Below are 25050 nucleotides of genomic sequence, written 5' to 3'. Positions count from 1 at the left end.
ATTGTAAGAATTCCCATAAGAATTACCATAACCATTACCATTAGCAGAAGGATATGGCCTATAGTTATTACCAGAGTTGTTCCTATAAGCATTGTTGTTGAAATTATTATTTTTAATGAAATTCATATCAACATTTTCTTCTTGAGCAACCAATGAAGCTAAAGGAACATTATTTGGATCTACATTAGATCTACCATTCACAAGCATAGACATAATCACATCAATCTTATCACTCAAGGAAGAGGTTTCTTCAACAGAATTTACCTTCCTACCTTGTGGAGCTCTTTCCGTGTGCCATTCAGAGTAATTTATCATCATATCATCAAGAAGTTTTGTAGCCGCCCCCAATGTGATGGACATAAAGGTACCTCCAGCAGCTGAATCCAATAAATTCCGCGAAGAAAAATTTAGTCCTGCATAGAAGGTTTGGATGATCATCCAAGTAGTCAGTCCATGGGTTGGGCAATTCTTTACTAAAGTTTTCATTCTCTCCCATGCTTGAGCAACATGTTCAGTATCTAATTGTTTAAAATTCATTATGCTACTTCTCAAAGATATAATTTTAGCGGGAGGATAATATCTACCAATAAAAGCATCCTTGCATTTAGTCCATGAATCAATACTATTCTTAGGCAAAGATAGCAACCAATCTTTAGCTCTTCCTCTTAATGAGAAAGGAAACACTTTCAATTTAATAATATCACCATCTACATCTTTATACTTTTGCATTTCACAAAGTTCAACAAAATTATTGAGATGGGTAGCGAGCATCATCAGAACTAACACCAGAAAATTGATCTCTCATGACAAGATTTAGTAAAGCAGGTTTAATTTCAAAGAATTCTGCTGTAGTAGCAGGTGGAGCAATAGGTGTGCATAGGAAATCATTATTATTTGCATTTGTGAAGTCACACAACTTAGTATTTTCAGGAGTATTCATTTTAGCAACGGTAAATAAAACAAACTAGATAAAGTAAATGCAAGTAACTAATTTTTTTTTGTGTTTTCGATATAGAGAGCAAGACAATAAATAAAGTAAATCTAGCAACTAATTTTTTTGTGTTTTGATTTAGTGCAGCAAACAAAGTAGTAAATAAAATAAAGCAAGACAAAAACAAAGTAAAGAGATTGAGAAGTGGAGACTCCCCTTGCAGCGTGTCTTGATCTCCCGGCAACGGCGCCGGAAAACGAGGCTTGATGCGCGTAAATGTACACGTCCGTTGGGAACCCCAAGAGGAAGGTATGATGCGCACGATGGCAAGTTTTCCCTCGGAAAGAAACCAAGGTTTAATCGAACCAGGAGGAGCCAAGAAGCACGTTGAAGGTTGATGGTCGCGAAATGTGATGCGGCGCAACACCGAGGATTCCGGCGCCAACGCGGAACCTGCACAACACAACCAAAGTACTTTGCCCCAACGAAACAGTGAGGTTGTCAATCTCACCGGCTTGCTGTAACAAAGGATTAAGCGTATCGAGTGGAAGATGTTTGCAAGAAAATAATAAAACACAAGTATTGCGATAAATTGTATGCTATGTAAAGAATAGGACCGGGATCCACAGTTCACTAGAGGTGTCTCTCCCATAAGATAAAAGCATGTTGGGTGAACAAATTACAGTCGAGCAATTGACAAATAGAGAAAGGCATAACAATGCATATACATGATATGATAAATATAGTGAGATTTAATTGGGCATTACGACAAAGTACATAGACCGCCATCCAAGCTGCATCTATGCCTAAAAAGTCCACCTTCGAGGTTATCGTCCGAACCCCTCCAGTATTAAGTTGCAAAGCAACGAGACAATTGCATTAAGTATGGTGCGTAATGTAATCAACAACTACATCCTTAGACATAGCATCAATGTTTTATCCCTAGTGGCAACGAGCACAACACAACCTTAGAACTTTACATCCTTGTCCCAGGTGTAAATGCGAGCATGAACCCACTATCGAGCATAAATACTCCCTCTTGGAGTTAAGAGTAAAAACTTGGCCAGAGCCTCTACTAATAACGGAGAGCATGCAAGATCATAAACAACACATAAACAATAGATTGATAATCACCATAATCATAGTACTCACTATCCATCGGATCCCGACAAACACAACATATAGAATTACATATAGATGATCTTGATCATGTTAGGCAGCTCACAAGATCCAACAATGAAGCACAACAAGGAGAAGACGACCATCTAGCTACTGCTATGGACCCATGGTCCAGGGGTGAACTACTCACTCATCACTCCGAGAGGCGACCATGGCGGTGTAGAGTCCTCCGGGAGATGAATCCCCTCTCCGGCGAGGGTGCCGGAGGCGATCTCCTGAATCCCCCGAGATGGGATTCGCGGCGGCGGCGTCTCCGGAAGGTTTTCCGTATCGTGGCTCTCGGTGCGGGGTTTTCGCGACGGAAGCTTTAAGTAGGCGGAGGGTCAACGCGAGGGGCCACACGAGGGGCCCAGGGGATAGGTCGGCGCGGCCGGGGCTTGGGCCGCGCCGGCCACCCCCTGGCTGCCTCGTGGCCCCACTTCGTTAGGTCTTCGGTCTTCCGGAAGCTTCGTGCAAAAATAGGACCCCGGGCGAAAGTTTCGTCCAATTCCGAGAATATTTCTTTACTAGGATTTACGAAACCAAAAACAGCGAGAAAACAGAAGCGGCTCTTCGGCATCTTGTTAATAGGTTAGTTCCAGAAAATGCATAAATATGACATATAATGTGCATAAAACATGTAGGTATCATCAAATAAAGTAGCATGGAACATAAGAAATTATCGATACGTTGGAGACGTATCAGTTGTCTTCTCCCCATGTGCTATCATTGTTTAGATCTTGTGAGCTGCCTAACATGATCAAGATCATCTATTTGTAATGCTACATGTTGTGTTTGGTGGGATCCGATGAATCTAGAATACTATGTTAAGTTGATTATCAATCTATCATATATGTGTTGTTTATGTTCTTGCATGCTCTCCGTTGCTAGTAGAGACTCTGGCCAAGTTGATACTTGTAACTCCAAGAGGGGGTAATTATGCTCGATAGTGGGTTCATGCCTCCATTGAATCTGGGATCGTGACAGTAGGTTCTAAGGTTGTGGATGTGCTGTTGCTACTAGGGATAAAACATTGATGCTTTGTCTAAGGATATTTGTGTTGATTACATTACGCACCATACTTAATGCAATTATCTGTTGTTTACAACTTAATACTGGGAGGGGTGCGGATGCTAACCTGAAGGTGGATTATTTAGGCATAGATGCATGCTGGATAGCGGTCTATGTACTTTGTCGTAATGCCCTGATTAAATCACATAGTAATCATCGTTGATATGTATTGAATCTTGATTTGTCAATTGCCCACCTGTAATTTGTTCACCCAGCATGTTAGTTATCTTATTGGAGAGACACCACTAGCGAACTGTGGACCCCGGTCCATTCTTTTACAGCTGAATACTTTCTACTGCAATTATTGTTCTTACTGTTCTTTGCAAACAAACACCATCTTCCACTCGATACGCTTCATCCTTTGTTTTCACCAAGCCGGTGAGATTGACAACCTCACTGTTACGTTGGGGCAAAGTATCTTGATTGTGTTGTGCAGGTTCCACGTTGGCGCCGGTTTCACTGGTGTTGCGCCGCACTACATTCCTCCACCAACAACCTTCACGTGCTTCTTGGCTCCTACTGGTTCGATAACCTTGGTTTCTTTCTGAGGGAAAACTTGCCGCTGTGCGCATCATACCTTCCTCTTGGGGTTCCCAACGGACGTGTACATCTACGCGCATCACCGTACTATCAAGAGGGCTCTCGATTGAGTAACTCGATCGTATCATTAGGAGAGAGCTCAAACATTTGTATCCTTGAATTATCTTTCTTGGCTGTTATTTGGATCTTATCCATGTGATGATTTAGAGCTTGTGGTCATTTCCATGACAAGCTCTAGTTCATCGAAAACGGATTTTTGCACAAAAAAATTGTTGCCTTTTCGAGGTTGGAGGTTTTACCGGTTTTTCTTTTATAGATAGGTAAAACCTTTCATCATTTATTATATCATACCTTTATGGACTATGATAATTCTCTGCATGATCTTGTAGAGGTTGTTACTAGCTTCGAAATGAGCTCAAGACCATCAAAATCCGAATCTGAATGCTCAAGTTGTGTTCATTCTCGTTTTGTTGTATCCAGCCTAGGGGTAAAATATCCGTCCAAATATACGGCTGCATGACAGGGGCTTGTGTACCTCGACGCTAATTTGGCATGGTCGCTACGATAATCCGGTTCGGGGGCGGATAATCCTGCCTGGGAGGTCCCAACAACCATATTTCGTTGGAGGGGACTATAAAAGGCCCCCTTCTTCCTCCTTGGGATGGAAGTTCTTTCGTTCTCTTACTTCAATTCCATTGTTAAATTTGAAGAGTTCGCCCTATTTCTTGATTGCTCCTATGATCTTGCATTTTTTTGAGGAAAAGAGCGAGGAGATCTGGATCTACATCTTCATCAATAAAATCCCTCTCTTTGTGAGGGGAACACATTAGATCTAGATCTACAAGAAATTTGGTGTTCTCCTCTTGTGTTGTTCCTATCTTATTTCCCCAATAGATTTAGTAGTTTTGGTTAAATTTGAGAGTGAATTTCTTGCCATTGCATTTGGTGCATCGGTTTGAGTTCTCTGTGGTGATACGCAGATGTGAAAGTTCGTGAGTATATCTCTTCGGGAGCTTGTTCCTCTTGGGTTCTTGAACCCTATTTGGCTTGGTGAGCTTATTGGTGTTTTTTTGGGGCCTCCAATTAAACTATGGAGATTTCTCAGGTGTGAGGCCTTTGTGGCGATTATTGGGAGCCTCCAATTAAGTTGTAAAGATTAACCCAAACTTTGTGCGGGTACGGTGACCACGCGTAAGGTTCCATGGTGGATCGATGACTTCCTTTGTGGTGAGAATGCTTGAGTAGAATACATTGGGGCCTTCTGCCTCCACACTGCTCCAATTGAGAGTAGCACTCGCAAGAGTGTGAACTTCGGGATACATCATCGTCTCCGCGTCACCTCGATTATTTTTATATCCGAGCTCTTTACTTATGCTCCTTAATTTGTGATAGCCTTCATGCTTAAAGTTATATATTTTGCTATCATATAGTTTCTTGTCTTGCTTATCATAAGTTATTGGTGCACATAGGTGAACCCTAGTTATATATGTTTTGTGGTTTTTTCCGCATTCGTTCAAGCCATAATCGTAAAAGTTTTAAACCGCCTATTCACCCCCTCTAGGTAGCATCCGTGTCCTTTCAAAATCTCAGTTGCAACCCTACTTGCAAATTGCAACTATAATAAATAACGATAGAACTATCACATGTGCTCTCTCTAATAACCTTGATGGCGACTGAACCGGTAGACCTCAGGGTTCACGGTTTACTGATCGAACCACTTGTTTGTCCGGTTCAATGGCTGGTATTTAAAGCTACACAAATAAGACAAGTTTTATAACTACCATACATGTACATGATACAGTACAAAAACTTTCCGTTTCTAGTTCTGGCACAAAGCAATACTGGTTCAGTTGGTTAATGTGTGAAGTCTGTGACGCTGCCTAGCGGCAGGTGTAGGGATTGAAGCCCACCAGCGCGGCAGCGCGGTAGATCAATTATAGCCAGTATTATCCAGAAGATTAAAGAGCTTAGTCATATGTTTACTAGCTTTAATATTTCTTATGTTAGTAGGTTAGCCAATCAGGCTGCCTATAGTTGTGCAAATAAAGCTAGTAGTGAACGAAGGAGATGCCTGTGGCTAAACTATACGCCACCATTTCTAGTCTCCATCTTAGAGAAAGATTGTAATGATGTTGAGTAATATGTAAAACTCCTTGATTCGCAAAAAAAAAAAAATCCCACCAGGGCGTGATATTTTTGGAACGAGGAAATTGACATGTGAACACGATATATGTGTGTAACAGTTCAGATCCAGGTAAAGTCTAAATTTAGTTAGTTGGAAAGCATTCAATTCCATAAATTACATACTGGATTAATTAAAATTGGCCAAAATCTCGTCTTAGCAATTGAAAATACGGGCAGTACATGTTGAAACAGGGAGTAGCAAAAAGAAGGTAATTTGCATTTTCCCCCCCTTTATGCGAACTACTACAATGCCAAAATGAAACAGTCAAACAATTGATATAGTAATTTCCAATGTTGCAGAACGAATTCCTTTTCTTATTTGTGAGGCCTCGTTATATTTTAATGTAGCTATGAGAAAACTAAAGAAAAATTGTTCTTACAATCTTTATAATGAATTTTGCCATTCCCATCTCTATAACAAATAAATAAATGGGCAATGTAGACAAAAGGAAGACGAATGGAATTTGTTCTAGGCGTACGTGAACAGCTAAGTCCTCAATCATTCCGATACGGGGATTTGTGGCTCATAATGTTTACCATTAATCCAGATTTTTATCCCACCCCAGATGGAACCTTGACGAAAATAAGGCATCCATTCCTACTGTGAACAGATTCTCAAGCGGGATCAGTCCAAGCAACTACTCCCTTCGCTCAAAAAAGGAAGGTGTAAAAATTGAGTCAAAATTTAACATTTTCTAAGTTTGACTAATATTATAGGAAAAAAAAGAATAGTTGCGAACACCAAATAAATATCAATAAATTCACACTAAAATATATCCTCACAATGTATTGACTTAATATTATAGATTATTAATGTTTTCTTCAATATATTTCGTCAAACTTAGTAAGCTTTAACTTTTAACTACATTTGTATGCCTTTTCGCTACTATAAATATGTCATGGTATTGGTTGTCAATTTTTTTTTAGAATGGAGCTATATTACTACCTTTTCTATGCTTTACTTGAAAAGAAGCAACCAAAATTCACTTTTTTTTTTCTCGAGGAGTATAAGAGGCCACATCACTCTGGAAGGAAACTGAAAATCCTACACCAATAAAATCGGCTGCCGGGGACCAAAGATATTCCTGCCGTCTCTTTCCCTTCTTTCTTCCTATAAAATTTCTCTCTAACAAAGAGAATGGAGGAGAGAGGGAGGTAGAGAAGCAGAACCAAAACTAGGGGACAAACACAAGGCCGAGAGGCGGAGCTGTCAAGTGTCCACTGTCCCTGTCCTCCATCTCTCGCCGGAGAAACCCAAGGCTAGTCACGTTCGGCGCTCGTGGCAATGGAGATGATGAGGTTTCTCGGCGCGTGCTTGCTCGTGTTCCAGGCGGCGGCGGTGCTCGCCGACGACGGTGACAAGCAGGGCGCCGGCCTGCTGGACGCGGGGAGGCTGGAGAAGTTCGTTGACGAGCTGCCGGACATGCCGGTGCTGCGCGGCTACGGCGTGGGGGAGGGCGGCATGCTCGTCGCCGGCGAGCTCACCGTCGGCATGTACGACACCACGTGGGTACGTTCGTCTACGCAAGCCTTGTTTTATTTCCCTCTGCCTCTCCGTCTTCTTCGTCAGCGGCGCGACTTGGATTGTACTGCTCTGCATGTCAGTGTACAACGGCCGTGACGCGCGCCATTGTTCGGTGTCCCATTCTTCAGACGTCTGGACTTTTAGCGTTTCTTCAGAGATATCCTACAACCCTTTAGGGAAACTGCTAGTCAGTAGTACATGCATGTTCGGTCAAAAAAATAATGCATGCTCAGGTCACCAAATTATAGAATTGAAAAACAAATTGGGAGTTGCATCTTCTTAGAGTTTCTTCAGGCATATCCTGCTTTTCACAAGGGCTCGGTAAGACTGCAAATACTAGTCACTTCGTGTAGTGCATGCATGTTCAGTCAAAAAAAGAAATGCATGCATGCTTAGCTCAAATACGTATATATTTTTATAAATACAGAGCAGGAGTTGTATTTTCTTAGAGTTTGTGAGCCTGATCCTGCTTGAGCATAGTTAGTTGGCTTGATCACGTACACTTGCAACAACCACAAACCTCACTAATCGATCACTAGTTTCCGAGATGCCGTTGCTGAAATAACAAAGGAACCAATCATGTCTTTTTTCGGTCGTATACCAAAAGGCACACTGGTTTTTGTTTTTAAGCTTATCAGCTCATCACGAATTCAAAGCCACTACTATTTATAAGTTTGCATCAAAGAGAAAGCAAGAAGCCTCTGCCTGTTACACACAGTGCAGAAGGGGACCTCTGTTCTGTAGTGGGAACCCCAGAATGAGATTATCTCCAAAAGAGTTGCCTTTTCAAGCGTTTGGGGGGTTTTTCCAATCTAGCTTTGGATAGGCAAATATCCAAAATATAGCAAGCTTGCTAATTTTTGTTGCCTGGGGGCTACATACATGAATACTTTTGGAGCAACTTTTTTCTTAACACGGATTGCTAAAAATACAGTTTTTTAGCAATCTAGGTTAAATATACCAATGCTCTTGGATACTCTTTAATCTGAGCTAAACCCATTTCTCAAAGAAAAGGCCAAGATGGTGATGCCAAATTCCATTTCCATGTATAATACCACTACCAGTATCAGTTCGACTCATCCTCTGAACTATTCCACTTCAGGACTTGGCTTGATCTTGTTTCTCACACGACATTCAGCTAAGCATGTGTGACGTAGTCCATGGATTCACATCTCAGTGGATCGCACTAACATGCCACCCCTAAGCTACGGCTGACCTCCAGTACTACACTGCACAATTGTGGGCAGTCTAGCTCATGGGCGGGGCCCGACCGACTACCTTATCGTCTTTGGAGCCTAATGGCAGACAATAATTCAGAGCTTTTTGGAGATACATTACAACTTGCTTTTGATTTCCGTAGCCAGCTTCAGCTGACTTTCTGGGCGGCAGCATCACCACAGACTAGGAATCAGCATCGGCACGAATCGGAGAATCGCTCTCTAATCTCTCTGCATGGATTGACGCAGCGTCATCTAGCTAGGTTCTTCCTTTTTTATATAAAGAATAAATAGTAATACATATCAAGATGATACCGAATACATCCACCATCTGCAATAATATAATATCTAGACATCAAAGATGCACATAGCTAAAAAAAAAAGTAAAAAAGAAAAACCCCACAGAAGTGATGAGAGGCTCACGACAACATGAACAAACCATCACATCAACAACATCTGGACTTAGAGCATCTCCAACAGACGCGCTATATAGGCCGCGCGGCATAAAAACGTCCGATATAGCGCGCGCGGGACAGAATCAGGCGCTCCAGCAGGCGCGGTAAACGGCGCGGCGCTGTAAATTTTTTAGGGCGCGCGGCTTTTGCACAATCCGGAGCGGCATATCCGGCGCGTTGGCTACAGCGCGCGGCATCGCTCGTCCAAGCGTGAAAAAGCCAACGGGCCGGAAATTTCCTCCCCCGCGCCCGCGCCCTCATTTCCCCACCTACCGCCGGCGCGAAATCCGGCCGCCGCCGGTCGACTCCGCCGCCGCCCGCCGCTCGCTGCGTGCCGCCGCGTCGTAGATCCGCGTCGCCCGCACCTCCTCTCGGGCAGCGGCGGACGCTCCGCCGCGCCGTGTCGCTCGCGCGGCCGTCGGCCGACGAGTTGTAGCCGGCGGTCCTTCTCCGCCGCCCCCTTCGCGCCGCCGTCGCGTTCTCCTCCACGCGAGGCGTCGACATGTCGTCCTCGTCGTCCTCGAGCAGCTTGCTTGCAACTTGGCGCGCCCATGGTGCTCGCCCATTTGCTCGCAAGGTATGAACCTCCGCCGACCGGCCTCTACTCGTCAAGTAGCTACAATAGTTCATAGTGAATTAATATGATACATATGTTTGTAGAGTTCCTCATATGATTCATCGGATGACGAGTTCGACCAAGAAGAAGAGGAGAACATATCGATACTATTAGCATACCGCGCCGTTAAGAGGCCAAAATTTGGTGGATCGGTGTTCGGTAGACAGAAGTTGTGGAGAGAAAGGATTGAAGGGCATGAGAAATTGATGCGGTCGTATTTCAATGAGAATCCGATATTCCCCGAAAGCTATTTTCGGCGGCGTTTCCGGATGAGTCTCAACTTGTTCAAGCACATTGCAGCGGAGGTCACCAAATATGATCGCTTCTTTGAGCAAAGGAGGAATGCCGCCGGAGAACTTGGCCATAGCACATATCAAAAGGTGACCGCCGCCTTGCGTATGTTGGCATATGGTATACCGGCAGATCTTATTGATGATCATTTGTCCATGGGAGAGAGCACTTCTATCTTGTGTGTGAAGCGCTTTGTCGTTGCAATTGTCAATGTCTTTGGCTCCACATACTTGAGAGCCCCCAATGCTCAAGACACGGCAAGGCTTTTGGAGATCAACGCCAACCGGGGATTTCCCGGTATGCTTGGTTCCATTGATTGTATGCATTGGAGTTGGAAGAATTGTCCAGCGGCATGGCATGGACAATTCAAAGGCTACAAGAAGGATGCCACCATAGTACTTGAAGCGGTGGCCGACCAAGAGACTTGGATATGGCATGCTTTCTTTGGAATGCCCGGATCTTGCAATGACATCAATGTTCTTCAACGGTCACCACTAATGACAAGACTTGCAATGCGGGAAGGTCCATTGGTGGAGTTTGAAGCAAATGGCCACAAGTACAACTATGGCTACTTCCTCGCCGACGGCATATATCCAAGGTGGCAAACATTTGTGAAGCCAATTATTCAACCAAAAGGTAAGAAGCAAACCCAATTCCACAATGCACAAGCGGCGGCTAGGAAAGATGTAGAGAGAGCATTTGGGATTTTGCAAGCCCAATTTGCCATTGTTAGAGGACCGGCTAGATTTTGGGATCAAGAATGCCTTTGGTATATCATGACCGCGTGTGTAATCATGCACAACATGATTATAGAGGATGATCGCGGAAAAGATGTGGATCATACCCAGTACGACTTGATGGGGGTTCCCGTGCAAGTGAGGAGGTCCGCACATAGGATTGCCCAATTCATTGCCTCATACCATGCCATTCGGTGCAACGACACACATGATGATCTTCAAAAAGATCTCATGGAAGAATGGTGGAATTGGAATGGACAACAATAGTTTCATATTTGTTGTATTTGTTTCAAAACTATGTGTTGTATTGTCTCAAAACCATGTTGTATTGTTGTATGTGTTGTATTTGGTGTGAAGTATTGTTGTGAACAATATATTATATTCTGGATGGTACAATATATTTGTGATTTTTTATATATTGTTTCATCTTGTTGGATGCATATTTGTGTGTGTTTGCTGTTTTGCGCCGCGTCCGCGCGCTGCAAAATGGCGCGTCCGGCGGAGGTGCTATTTTACCGCGCCAACGCGCGCTGCAAAATGGCGCGTCCGGCGGAGGAAAAAACGGCACAGCGCGCGATATCTGTTTACCGCGCGCGGATTCTTGGTTTTAGCGCGCCGTGATATAGCGCGTCTGTTGGAGATGCTCTTAGGTTCCTCAAAGTGACCCCTCTAGGAAGCGCAAGTGATGTTGTCGCCCTGTCTGATCACTACAGACATTATGGGTTTTCACCTCAAGAGGTCCAATTTTCAGATAATGATTTTAACAAGAGTAACTATTGAGCCGCCATTGCTAGGTACAACCACGGAAGGCCAGACCTAGGGTTTTTGCCCTGAAAACTAAGACCTGGAGCTCAAGGAGCACCACAAAGAATGAAGTCACCCTATGTTGATGCCCCCACTTGCCGAAAAAATCTCTGCAATTTGCCAATCGCCCGGTTCACAATCATCATGTGCACAATTTAAAGTGGTCATCACCACACAATTGAACCACATGAACACAACAACTAGTGATTCAACATCTTCTCCCCAACCTCTACAGGTACTCCCATGAACAACCGACAATAAGCAATCCAGACACCAGACTTGACATGTACTTGCGAGATTATACCTTCGGAGCCTAACCAATCTTCAAACACCTTTGCTTTGATAATCCCCATGTCAAAAACCTTCGTAAACTGTGGAGGTGCCGATGTCGACGTACCAAAAGTGTCAACACTATGAGGTATACGGCCGCCAATCGCCCAAGCACACAGCCTTCCACGGCATAGGCGATGTATCCACATCGAGACGCGTGTGCGGAGAATAAGTGGCAAGACGTAGCGTCATCGTGGGCACAAGACATCTGAAATCATAGACAACAACCATAGCCCAATGTAGCCGGCAGAGCCGATGACATAGCCCAATGTACGTCAAGATCCAAGAGATCCATGAACAATACATGGCCGTGTGATATTGGTGTGGGTCACCGATGCGATCTAGGGTAGCAGGTCGAGGAAGAAGTAGCCAAGCCAAGCCGCCACCATCAGTAGCCGATTGTGATGGGATTCGTAGCATAGAAAACAAAAAATTTCCTACCGCAAGAACGAAAACACAAGCCAAGATCTAATCTAGTAGATGGTAGCAACGAGAAGATCATGAGACTAACCCTCGAAGATTTCCAAAGCCTAACGAGATTAGATCTCGTGGTGGATGTAGTTGATCACTTGCCACTTGCAAAAGCGCGTAGAAGATCTTGACCGCTTGCAAAAGCGCGTAGAAGAACTTGACGGTGCCACAATCGGGCAGCACCTCCGTACTCGGTCACACGTACGGTGTTGATGAAGACGACGTCCTCCTCCCCGTTCCAGCGGGCAGCGGATGTAGTAGATCCTCCTCGGAATCCCGCCAGCATGACGGCGTGGTGATGGTGGTGGTGGAGATCTCCGGCAGGGCTTCGCCGCAAGCGCTGCGGGAGAAGAAGGAGGAGAGAATAGCTAGGGTTTGGGCGCAGGGTGGTGCTGCGACTTGGGGAGCTAGGGCTGCGACTTATGGTGCCCTTGGGGTGCCCCTTGGCCTCTTTAAATAGGTGGCCAAGCCCCTTGGGTCGTCCAAAAACCTGCCCCCAAGTTTGACTGAGTTCCGATAGGTTTCCGGTTCCGAAAACCTAGTCCCACTCGAACTCTTTTGCCAATTCCGAAATTGCATTAAGGAAAGACTCCTTTTCCCTTAAGGCAACGTGGTTGCACCTATTATGGAACCCTCCGGACTTCCTTAGACATCCCGGGTCGTCCCGGACACTTCCGGAACCTTCCATAATATTCCGGACTATTCCGGTCCTTCTAGAACCTTCTAGAAGCTCCGGTCAAAACATCGGACTTTTTCCGAACCCCGGAAAATGACTTCCCATATATGAATCTTATTCTCCGGACCATTCCGAACCTCCTCGTGATGTCTCGGATCCCATCCGAGACTCCAAACAACATTCGAGCTCCATTCCATATTCCATATCTACTTAAAACGACATCAAACCTTAAGTGTGTCACCCTACGGTTCGAGAACTATGCGGACATGATCGAGACTCCTCTCCGATCAATAACTAATAGCGGGACCTGGAGATCCATAATAGCTCCCACATATTCAACGATGACTTAGTGATCGATTGAACCATTTACATACGATACCGAATCCCTTTGTCACGCGATATTTTACTTGTCCGATGTTTGATCATCGGTATCTCTATACCTTGTTCAACCTCGTCTCCTGACAAGTACTCTTTACTCGTACCGTGGTATGTGGTCTCTTATGAACCATTCATATGCTTGCAAGCTAATTAGACGACATTCCACCGAGAGGGCCCGGAGTATATCTATCCGTCATCGGGATGGACAAATCCCACTTGTTGATCCATATGCCTCAACTCATACTTTCCGGATACCTAATCCCACCTTTATAACCACCCATTTACGCGAGTGGCGTTTGATGTAATCAAAGTACCCTTCCGGCATAAGTGATTTATATGATCTCATGGTCGAAAGGACTAGGTAACTATGTATCGAAAGCTTATAGCAAATGAACTTAATGACGTGATCTTATGCTACGCTTAATGGGGTGTGTCCATTACATCATTCACATAATGACATAACCTTGTTATTAATAACATCCAATGTTCATGATCATGAAACTATGATCAACTATTAATCAACAAGCTAGTTATACAAGAGGCTTACTAGGGACTCCTTGTTGTTTACATAACACACATGTATCAATGTTTCGGTTAATACAATTATAGCATGGTATGCAAACATTATCATAAACACAAAGATATATTATAATAACCATTTTATTATTGCCTCTTGGGCATATCTCCAACAGTCTCCCACTTGCACTAGAGTCAATAATCTAGTTTACATTTGTAAAGATATAACACCTTGGCCTTCCGGTGCTTTATCATGTTTTGCTTACGGGAGAGGTTTTAGTCTACGGTTCTGACATGCTCAGAAACGTATGTATTTTGCAATTCATTTGCGTCTCAACGCATCATTCATTTTCTAAATGAGTCGGCATATATGCTTAGTCCTCTGGTGGAACCTTAATTCCGCGGTCTGAAATATGTCACTAATATTGTCATACACAATATAGCTTCAAAGTTCTGACATATCGGAACTACACCAAGTGCTCAAAGAACTTTTTGACTTAACATCTTTAGTCATTGTTAAAACAATGACATATTCCATCTTCGTTTGTAGAATCCGTCACAACATTTAGAACTCTTCTAAATCTAGCATTGTGCTACCTTTTAAACAACACTTAGCCTAATTGAGATTTGAAATTAATTCTTATATGTGACCAAACTAATATCGGTGCAACACTTTACAGTGATTTGTTTGTCTTTACCCCATATAATACTATATATATATATCCTTGGTTCTTCTGAAGCACACAAGGATATTCTTACTGTTTGTCCAATGATCATCACATGAATCATTCTGGTATATGCTCCTAACCTTTTAGAGCACAGGACATCTGATTTTGTACATATTATTTGTGATCCAAAATAACTCATGTGTTTTTACTCATCGAGTGTCAAATACACTCAAGTTTTGTTAAACCTTTGTATGCAAAGAACACCTTCTTAATATTTCTATATTGAACTACTTCAATATCCATTCTATGCACTTTGACTTAAATTTATTATGTGTTTTAATCTATCTTCATAGATCTTGACACTAAATATGTTTCAGTCCATGTCCTTTCATTGAAGTTAATTCTCAATGAAACCTTTTTAATCAATTATATAATTACACTATTTATAAACGACGATATGTCAGCTACATAAAGTATTACAAATATGTCTCAGCGCTCCCACTTAATTTCTTGCAAATGCAAGCACCTTCATCGTTTACGATGAAATCAAAAACTCTTTGACTATTTCATCCGGTGAAGATTCCAACTCCGCAATACTCACTTCATCCAATTGAAGTTCGTATTCCTATCTAGTATTCTACGAGACTAGCAAAACTCTTGGTTGTATCTTGTATACACCTTTAATACACACTTACGTTAAGTAATATATTTTGCCATCCTACTAACATATCTCATAAAAGAAATATGTAGCGATTACTAGAATAATCCACATAGACTATAAGTATTGCTACGGAAGATCTAATCTTATCGTAGTCAACTCTTTGAACTTTATCGCAAACAACTTTTCGACAAGTCGTGCTTATTCAAGGATATTGCATCCTAGTCCATCAATTTTATAGATCCATTTACTTTCAAAAGTATTCATCTATCTTGGATTTCATGGCGTACAGCCATTTTAACGGAGTCAGGGCCCATCATAACTTCTTTGTTTGTAGTTGGTTTATTATTGATCAAAATCAATCCTTTGTTCACAAATCATTTATTTGATCACAAAGTAAACCATACCTACAAGGTTCAATATGTACTTCGATCTCCATGGCTAAAACACTTTGTAGTCATGGGAGCGATGATACGTCGTGGCCGCTTCGGAACCATTTCAGACGCTGCGCTACTCGATCATTATGCTCAGGTTCATAAACCTTATCAAGTTCTATTGTCCTCCCACTCAAATATTTCGCTAGAAAACAATTTCTTGGAAATAAGCAAGTAACTATAACAAACACTTTTGTCTTTTTACTTCATAGTGGAAAGAATTCCCAATCAATTCTCTGGGATAACCAACAAAGACATTCATCCGATTTTGGTTGTAAACTTATTTACATATGCTATGCATATCAAAATTTAAGAAAGGACTATTAGGGTTTATACCCATGCCATAACTCGTATGGTGTCATTTCAATTGATCATGATGATGCTCTATTTAGTGTAAAAGCGGTAGTCTCTAAAGCATAATCCACAAAAAATATAATGGCGTTATTTTATCTCATCTTCAACCCAAAAAGGTTTGGATACGTCTCTCGGATACTCCATCATCATTATGATACTCCAAGAAATGTGAGTTGTAGAACAATTTCATAACTCTCTTAGATGTTCGCTAAAACTCGTAATTCAAATATTTTCACCATGATCAAATCATAGATATTTGACTTTTCTATTACGATGATTTCCACTTTATGCTGAATTTTATTTGAATCCATTCAAATGTTTCAAACTTCTTCCTTATCGAATATATCCACATATATATACTCAATTCATTGTTGGAAGTTTTCATGAAGTAGAAGAATCTCCCGCACACAACTATGCCCAGTGAACCACATACATCATCATGTATGTTTCCACTAAGTTAGTTGCCCGTTCAACTCTTGGCCTATGAACGGTATTTTAGTCATTCTCTTTAGAAAAGATTTGCAAGTTCCAAACGATTCAAAAATCAAATGACTCCAAAAATCCATCTGCATGGAGTTTCTTCATGCGTTCCTTTCTAACATGACCTAAATGGCGGTTCCACAAATAAGTGGAATTCAAATCATTTGCCTTATGGCATTTTAGCGTCAGTGTTATGTATGTGTGTTTTACCATTAAGATTTATAATAACTTATCCATCGTACATGGAGTAATGTCATAATTTGAACAACTCATTGTTTTCATTTGACCAGAGCAAAATAACAATTATTAAGATCTTGATTATAAATTCTAAGGGTTAGGTAGAATGCCAACGACAAACATAATAACACTTTATTATGTTCCAGACGTGCATTATTACCATATTCCTTATCAGTCACTTAGGCCATCGTATTCTTGTATTGCGTTGTATTGTATGACATCTCATACCAACCAATCTGGTACAAATACCCAAAATTTTTATTATGTGACCAAACAAGGAATACATCCATAACATGTATATCATTTATATACACCTGAGCTAGATTTTCTAGTCTTTTCTTTCTTTTACGCCAAAATATCTTTTGTAGTTTCTCTTTTAGTTTTCCTCATTCTCAGAAAAACTCTTCAACATCAATAACTTCTAGGTTTGTTGGTCAAATACCAATAACCTTGAGGTTCTTACTTTGAAGTTGATCATCATATGACAAGTGTTCTAGATTTCACTATTAGTAACTTTGTAATATGATGAACAATTTCACTCATAATTTTATCCATCATATCATGACGACTTTCCGAGACCATGTCTGTACATACTAGGCTCGTAAAGTTTAACCTTAGTATTCGCATGTGCAAATCTAGCTTGCACCCGTTGTATGCACTCGTGAAATCTATGACACCCGATCATCACGAGATGCTTCGAAACGACGAGTCTTAGCAACGGTGCATACTAAGGACGATCACTTCATGAATATGCGAATATCGTTAGTGCCCCAATAGTTGGAGGATTGAGACGCATAGCGTCTTCAACCTTCGTACATTCCCATAAAACTTATGAGTTTATGTACTCTCACCAAATTATATTCTATCACCTTGAAATAAGGTCTTAGATATCACATATATCTCATACCTCGCTTATTTCTGAAAACAAAATTTTCAGCTCCTTACTTTAATTTCAAACGGATTTGAACTTCAAGTTTCATGGAGACAAGATGATTTTAGGTACTAATTGAAACCTTTGTTCTTTGAATCAACAATGTGAGGTTTACTAAAAGTTTTCAATAGGACTTAATCATTTCTTGATTCTTTAACAATACGGTACCAGTCCGTAAAGTTATATGTCAGACTTAACAGTATTTCTATCTCAATTACAAGACTAACGCATGGTAGAAAACGGATACCAATTCTACAAATTTAATTCAAAATACTATTCAGACTATGTTCATGATAATTAGTTCAAGTTTTAATCTAATTACTAATGAACTCCCACTTAATAAAACATCCCTCATAGTTGTTAAGTGGCACACGATCCACATCCACTACACCAAAACCGATCATCACGTGAGATGATGTAGCTTCAATGGTGAACATCAACATGTTGATCATATCATCCATATGACTCGTGTTCAACCTTTTGGTTTCCGTTGTCCCGAGGCCATGTCTGTACATGCTAGGCTCGTCAAGCAAACCCAAGTATTCCGCGTGTGCAAACATGGCTTACACCCGTTGTATGTGAACGTAGAGTCTATCACATCCGATCATCACGAGATGCTTCAAAACGACGAACTGTAGCAACGGTGCATACGAGGGGAGAACACTTTATTATCTTGATATTAATGTGAGGGATCATCTTATAATGCTAACGTCGCGATCTAAGCAAAATAATATGCATAAAGGATTAACATCACATGCAATTCATATGTGATATGATATGGCCCTTTAGTCTTTGCGCCTTTGATCTTCATCTCCAAAGCACGGACATGATCTCCATCATCAACGGGCATGATCTCCATCATCGTCGGCGTAGCGTCAAGGTCCATGGCGCCGTCTTCATGATTGTTCTCCATGTAGCAACTATTACAAGTACTTTGATAATACTACTCAACATGAAATTTAAAGACAACCATAAGGCTACTGCCGGTTGCCACAATACAATAATGATCATCTCATACATATTCATCATCACATCATGGCCATATCACATCACCAAACCCTGCAAAAACAAGTTAGACGTCTCTAATTTGGTTTGCATATTTTACGTGGTTTAGGGTTTTCGAGCAAGATCCAATCTACCTACGAACATGAACCACAACGGTGATACTAGTGTTGTCAATAGAAAGAGTAAATTGGATCTTCACTATAGTGGGAGAGACAGACACCCGCAAAGCCACTTATGCAATACAAGTTGCATATCAAACGTGGAGCAAGTCTCATGAACGCGGTCATGTAAAGTTAGCCCGGGCCGCTTCATCCCACTATGCCGCAAGATGCAAATTACACGAACTAAAGACAACAAAAGCATCAACGCCCACAAAACCATTGTGTTCTACTCGTGCAACCAATCTATGCATAGAAACGGCTCTGATGCCACTGATGGGATTCGTAGCATAGAAAACAAAAAATTTCCTACCGCAAGAACGAAAACACAAGCCAAGATCTAATCTAGTAGATGGTAGCAACGAGAAGATCATGAGACTAACCCTCGAAGATTTCCAAAGCCTAACGAGATTAGATCTCGTGGTGGATGTAGTTGATCACTTGCCGCTTGCAAAAGCGCGTAGAAGATCTTGACCGCTTGCAAAAGTGCGTAGAAGAACTTGACGGTGCCACAATCGGGCAGCACCTCCGTACTCGGTCACACGTACGGTGTTGATGAAGACGACGTCCTCCTCCCCGTTCCAGCGGGCAGCGGATGTAGTAGATCCTCCTCGGAATCCCGCCAGCACGACGGCGTGGTGATGGTGGTGGTGGAGATCTCCGGCAGGGCTTCGCCGCAAGCGCTGCGGGAGAAGAAGGAGGAGAGAATAGCTAGGGTTTGGGCGCAGGGTGGTGCTGCGACTTGGGGAGCTAGGGCTGCGACTTATGGTGCCCTTGGGGTGCCCCTTGGCCTCTTTAAATAGGTGGCCAAGCCCCTTGGGTCGTCCAAAAACCTGCCCCCAAGTTTGGCTGAGTTCAGATAGGTTTCCGGTTCCGAAAACCTAGTCCCACTCGAACTCTTTTGCCAATTCCGAAATTGCATTAAGGAAAGACTCCTTTTCCCTTAAGGCAACGTGGTTGCACCTATTATGGAACCCTCCGGACTTCCTTAGACATCCCGGGTCGTCCCGGACACTTCCGGAACCTTCCATAATATTCCGGACTATTCCGGTCCTTCTAGAACCTTCTAGAAGCTCCGGTCAAAACATCGGACTTTTCCGAACCCCGGAAAATGACTTCCCATATATGAATCTTATTCTCCGGACCATTCCGAACCTCCTCGTGATGTCTCGGATCCCATCCGAGACTCCAAACAACATTCGAGCTCCATTCCATATTCCATATCTACTTAAAACGACATCAAACCTTAAGTGTGTCACCCTACGGTTCGAGAACTATGCGGACATGATCGAGACTCCTCTCCGATCAATAACTAATAGCGGGACCTGGAGATCCATAATAGCTCCCACATATTCAACGATGACTTAGTGATCGATTGAACCATTTACATACGATACCGAATCCCTTTGTCACGCGATATTTTACTTGTCCGATGTTTGATCATCGGTATCTCTATACCTTGTTCAACCTCGTCTCTCGACAAGTACTCTTTACTCGTACTGTGGTATGTGGTCTCTTATGAACCATTCATATGCTTGCAAGCTAATTAGACGGCATTCCACCGAGAGGGCCCAGAGTATATCTATCCGTCATCGGGATGGACAAATCCCATTGTTGATCCATATGCCTCAACTCATACTTTCCGGATACCTAATCCCACCTTTATAACCACCCATTTACGCAGTGGCGTTTGATGTAATCAAAGTACCCTTCCGGCATAAGTGATTTATATGATCTCTTGGTCGAAAGGACTAGGTAACTATGTATCGAAAGCTTATAGCAAATGAACTTAATGACGTGATCTTATGCTACGCTTAATGGGGTGTGTCCATTACATCATTCACATAATGACATAACCTTGTTATTAATAACATCCAATGTTCATGATCATGAAACTATGATCATCTATTAATCAACAAGCTAGTTATACAAGAGGCTTACTAGGGACTCCTTATTGTTTACATAACACACATGTATCAATGTTTCGGTTAATACAATTATAGCATGGTATGCAAACATTATCATAAACACAAAGATATATTATAATAACCATTTTATTATTGCCTCTTGGGCATATCTCCAACAGATTGTGCCGCCGCCTCCCAGGAACCACCACCCTTGGCCACCAACGCCCGACACATGACGGCTACCATAAGTAGAGGACACCCGCCACCCTTCGGTAGCGGGTATGTGGCCACCGCAGCCTAGGCCGGCGGTAGGGAGCTACGTCCGGGAGCTCTGGCGGCCGCGCTTGGGTTGCCCCTAGCATATCGTGGGGAGCGATGTGAGGGGGTCGAGCAACAGAGAGTTTTGTTGAGCCAAAGATATGGAGATAATGTACCGAGCGGCAAGTTCGGTGAGCTACATGTAATAAAAATATTTGGGAGTAATGTGGAATGGTGATTTTTTTCTCGATAAAATGCGCTTTATTAATCAAATTTAAGCAATACACCCCGCCTTTGCATAGCTAAGATGCACACAGCCGTCCAGCGAAGTACGGTACCATAGAAAAAACATTACGAAAGAACACTCATAAAAGTATGAGGAGCCAATTAAACCATAAGAGCCGTTACCTTTTGATTATGCAGCTAACTATGTTGGGTAAAAAACCCCTTAGCTGTATTCTCCAATCGTGTACATAACTATGTAAAGAGATCCCAGTCTTCCAAATACCGAAGCGACGAATCATATCCTTGATTTTTGTTAACTACTATGTTCTTCAGAAAGGCATGATGGACAGAGATCCTTACAGTCCACTGCCGCTAGGTTCTTCTTTGAACTCGTGATTACTATCTTACCACGTCCAAGAATCTTTGGTCTTTGGAGCCGAATGGCGGACAATAATTCAGAGCTTTTGGGCGATCCATTTCCGTAGCCAGCTTTAGCTGACTTGCTGGGCAGCAGCGTCATCCGGTTGTCGGCATCGCACTGACCTCATTCTAGGAAACATCACCATCACCATCAGCGCTACAAGGAATTTGCGGTTAAATCTTAGAGCTTGAATTGGATATTTACAGGGAGCGGACGATATGGCACCCGGACTCCATCCGGCCCGTCGGCTACCGTTGGAGATTCACGCGCATCTTTTTTTTTTGCAAAAAAGACCCTGCACTTTTTTGAAACCAGGAAATAGTCTCACGAGACATGTCTATAAGTACCCCAAATCGGGTTGAAACCCTAAATATGCCCACTGAATCAGCCTGAGTTCCGGTGGGGGTAGCCATGCGTCTTCGCGCGGGCGCAACCGTCGAGCGGCCTGCTCACGCGGGAGAGGGCCGCCTCCTCGTCGCCGGATGGCATGGCGCCGTCTCTATCCTCCCCACACCTTTCTCCAGCCGGCACGTAGCCGCCCAACGGCTCTTTCTTTTAGGCGAGATCCAATTTTTTTAGGGTTCTTTTTTTTCTTTGTTAGGATCTTGTGTGGATCTTGTATTGATAAATGGATCCAATGCTTTTTTCTGAATGGATCTTCTGAAGATTTTTTGATGGATACTTTTTTCACTGTGTTGGATATTCATGCCAAATCCATTTTCTGTGAAGATTTGTGAAGAACTGTACAGATATCTGTGGGTTGGAATAAACATATCCAATGGTTCCTTATGATTTTCTATGGATTTCTTGTTGTGGAAAAATGTTACTTATACCGGGATCTGTGGATACACACTGCATCTGGTGACGATCCTTTTTGACGGTTAGATATTTATGTTTAAATTTGAAAGAACTTCAGATGATAACAATGAATCCACACTAGAATTTGTAAAGAACTTTTTAAACACCGAGCACTGCTAGATATGAATATGGTAAAACCTAGGGTCCTTTTCACAAAAACGAGTTACTAATCTTAAGGCAATAATGGACGGTGGGAGATAGAGTCAGGGCGCCATAACATCCTGGCTAAATGCGCGTCCGCTTGAATTGGGTAAGTCAGAAATAACATAATGTAGTTGGGGCGAGGAGAAATCAAATGCTTTTTAAATTCAAAGTTATAGTTTGAAATTGGACATTCTGAAATACTACTTTTGAATTTACAGTCTCCAAATTACGAACTCGAAATGTCTTTAACCATCTTTGTTTCCCTCAACTGTGTACAGAAATTCCACCGCGATCTTCCGGCGACGCGGGTGTTCGCCTTTGGCACAAGCAAGGAGACGGCCACCGTGCCAGGGCCGACCATCTTCGCCACCCGCGGCGTCTCCACGCACATCACCTGGACCAACCACCTCCCGCCACGCCACTTCCTGCCGTGGGACAGCTCCCTCGCCACAGCCCGCCCACGCACCGGCGTCCCCACCGTCGTCCACCTCCACGGCGGCGTGCAGCAGTCCACCTCCGACGGCCACTCCATGGCGTGGTTCACCTCCGGCTTCTCCTCCACCGGGCCACACTTCTCGTCACCGTCCTACTCGTACCCGAACGAGCAGCCGCCGGGCAACCTCTGGTACCACGACCACGCCATGGGCCTCACTCGCGTCAACATCCTCGCCGGCCTCCTCGGCGCCTACCGCGTCTCCGACCCGGCCGCCGAGGCCAGGCTCGGCATACCGACGGGTGGCGGGGAGTTCGACCGGAACCTCGTGCTGTTCGACCGCGACTTCACGAGGGACGGAGCCTTGTTCATGAACGCCACCGGGAACAACCCCACGGTGCACCCGCAGTGGCAGCCGGAGTACTTCGGGTCCGTCGTGGTGGTTAACGGCAAGGCGTGGCCGTTCCTCCGCGTCAGGCGGCGGCGGTACCGGTTTCGGATACTCAACGCCAGCAACGCGAGGTTCTTTAAGCTCTCGCTCTCCGGCGGCCTCCGGTTCGTGCATGTGGGGTCGGACTCCGTGTACCTCGCGAAGCCGGTGGTTACCGACGATTTCCTGCTCGCGCCCTCGGAGATCGCCGACGTCGTTGTGGATTTTGCTCAGACAGCCAAAACCAGCGGCGCGGTGGTGCTGCGGTCCGACGCGCCCGCGCCGTACCCCGGCGACCCGGGCGAGAAGGCCGACACGGTGGCGGTGATGAAGTTCTTGGTGTCGAGGAAGCCGGAGGAGCACGACCCGTCCGTCGTGCCCGCGGCGGTGCTGATGCCGCAGTACCCCAAACCGGACGTGCGGGAGGCGGTGCGGACGCGGCGGATCGCCATGTACGAGTACACCAAGAACGGCACGGACGAGCCGACGCACCTGTACCTGAACGGGCGGGCGTACACGGACCCGGTGACGGAGACGCCGCGGGAGGGGACCTCGGAGCTGTGGGAGGTGATCAACCTCACCGACGACAACCACCCGCTGCACGTGCACCTGGCGGTCTTCGCCGCGCTGGAGCAGCGGTCGCTGCGCAGCGTCGACGAGTTCAGGGAGTGCATGCAGGGGAGCGCGAGCGGTGGCGCCGGCGGCCGGAACGACGCGGAGGCGTGCGGGTTGCGGAGGCACCTCGCCGGAGGGCGGAGGCACGCCGTGCCGAGGCAGGAGCGCGGGTGGAAGAACGTGTTCAAGGTGCGGCCCAGCACGGTGACCACGCTGCTGGTGAGGTTCAGGCCGCTGGAGGAGGAGGAGGAGGATGACGGGAAAGGGAGGAGCGGCCGCTTCCCGTTCGACGTCACCGCCGGCCCGGGCTACGTCTACCATTGCCATGTAAGCATCAAGAAAATTGATCATTATGCGTCTATTGCAAAACTTGTTCGTAATTTGTTGTGCATTTGGGATGCAGATTCTGGACCATGAAGACAACGAGATGATGAGGCCGATGAGGATTGTGCGTTAGCTCCATCAAAGTGTGTGTGAAGTAGACTTTATTTGTGGCTGCCACCAATGATTGGAAGCACAGATGGAGAACCAAGAGGGTTTTTGGTTTTCACCTGGTAGAGATCACGATTGTAAGGTCTGGTGTTATTTAAATGGACGCCATGGTATTGGCGTGTACTCCGTATTGTGGCTTCACGGCCCTCTCTGGCACCACCAGCACCCCCCACGCCGTCTTCATCCGGCGAGCATGTGAGTGAGGCGATTTAATCAACCAACGAATGGAAGTGGACTTGACTCGATTCAAGAACCCACCTCACACCTAACCAAAACAACAAACGCACCACTCGCTCCAGTCCCGCACGAACCACCCGCTCTCTCTCCTCTCAGTCTGCTCCCACCCAACCCTAGATCCCCGCCGCCGCCAAATCTACATCGCCTGCAGGCCGGCGGATCCAGCCCTCGCGCGGTCACCGGCCCCGTCCAAGCTCGTCCATGG

General features: G+C 44.3%; 1 protein-coding gene across 1 annotated transcript; it reads left to right on the top strand.

Moving 5' to 3' along the window:
• Positions 1 to 6962: 6962 nt before the first annotated feature.
• On the top strand, positions 6963 to 24613 carry LOC124667521 (multicopper oxidase LPR1 homolog 2-like; the record flags this gene model as incomplete). The annotated part of the gene is given in 3 exon segments (XM_047204790.1): positions 6963 to 7394; positions 22917 to 24443; positions 24520 to 24613. Coding segments are annotated over 3 exon segments (1806 nt in total). The 5' UTR covers positions 6963 to 7169.
• Between the last annotated feature and the right edge of the window lie 437 nt (positions 24614 to 25050).

Source organism: Lolium rigidum, chromosome 6, assembly GCF_022539505.1.
Source record: "Lolium rigidum isolate FL_2022 chromosome 6, APGP_CSIRO_Lrig_0.1, whole genome shotgun sequence".
Taxonomy (NCBI): domain Eukaryota; kingdom Viridiplantae; phylum Streptophyta; class Magnoliopsida; order Poales; family Poaceae; genus Lolium; species Lolium rigidum.
This window is presented reverse-complemented; position numbering and strand designations above follow the sequence as displayed.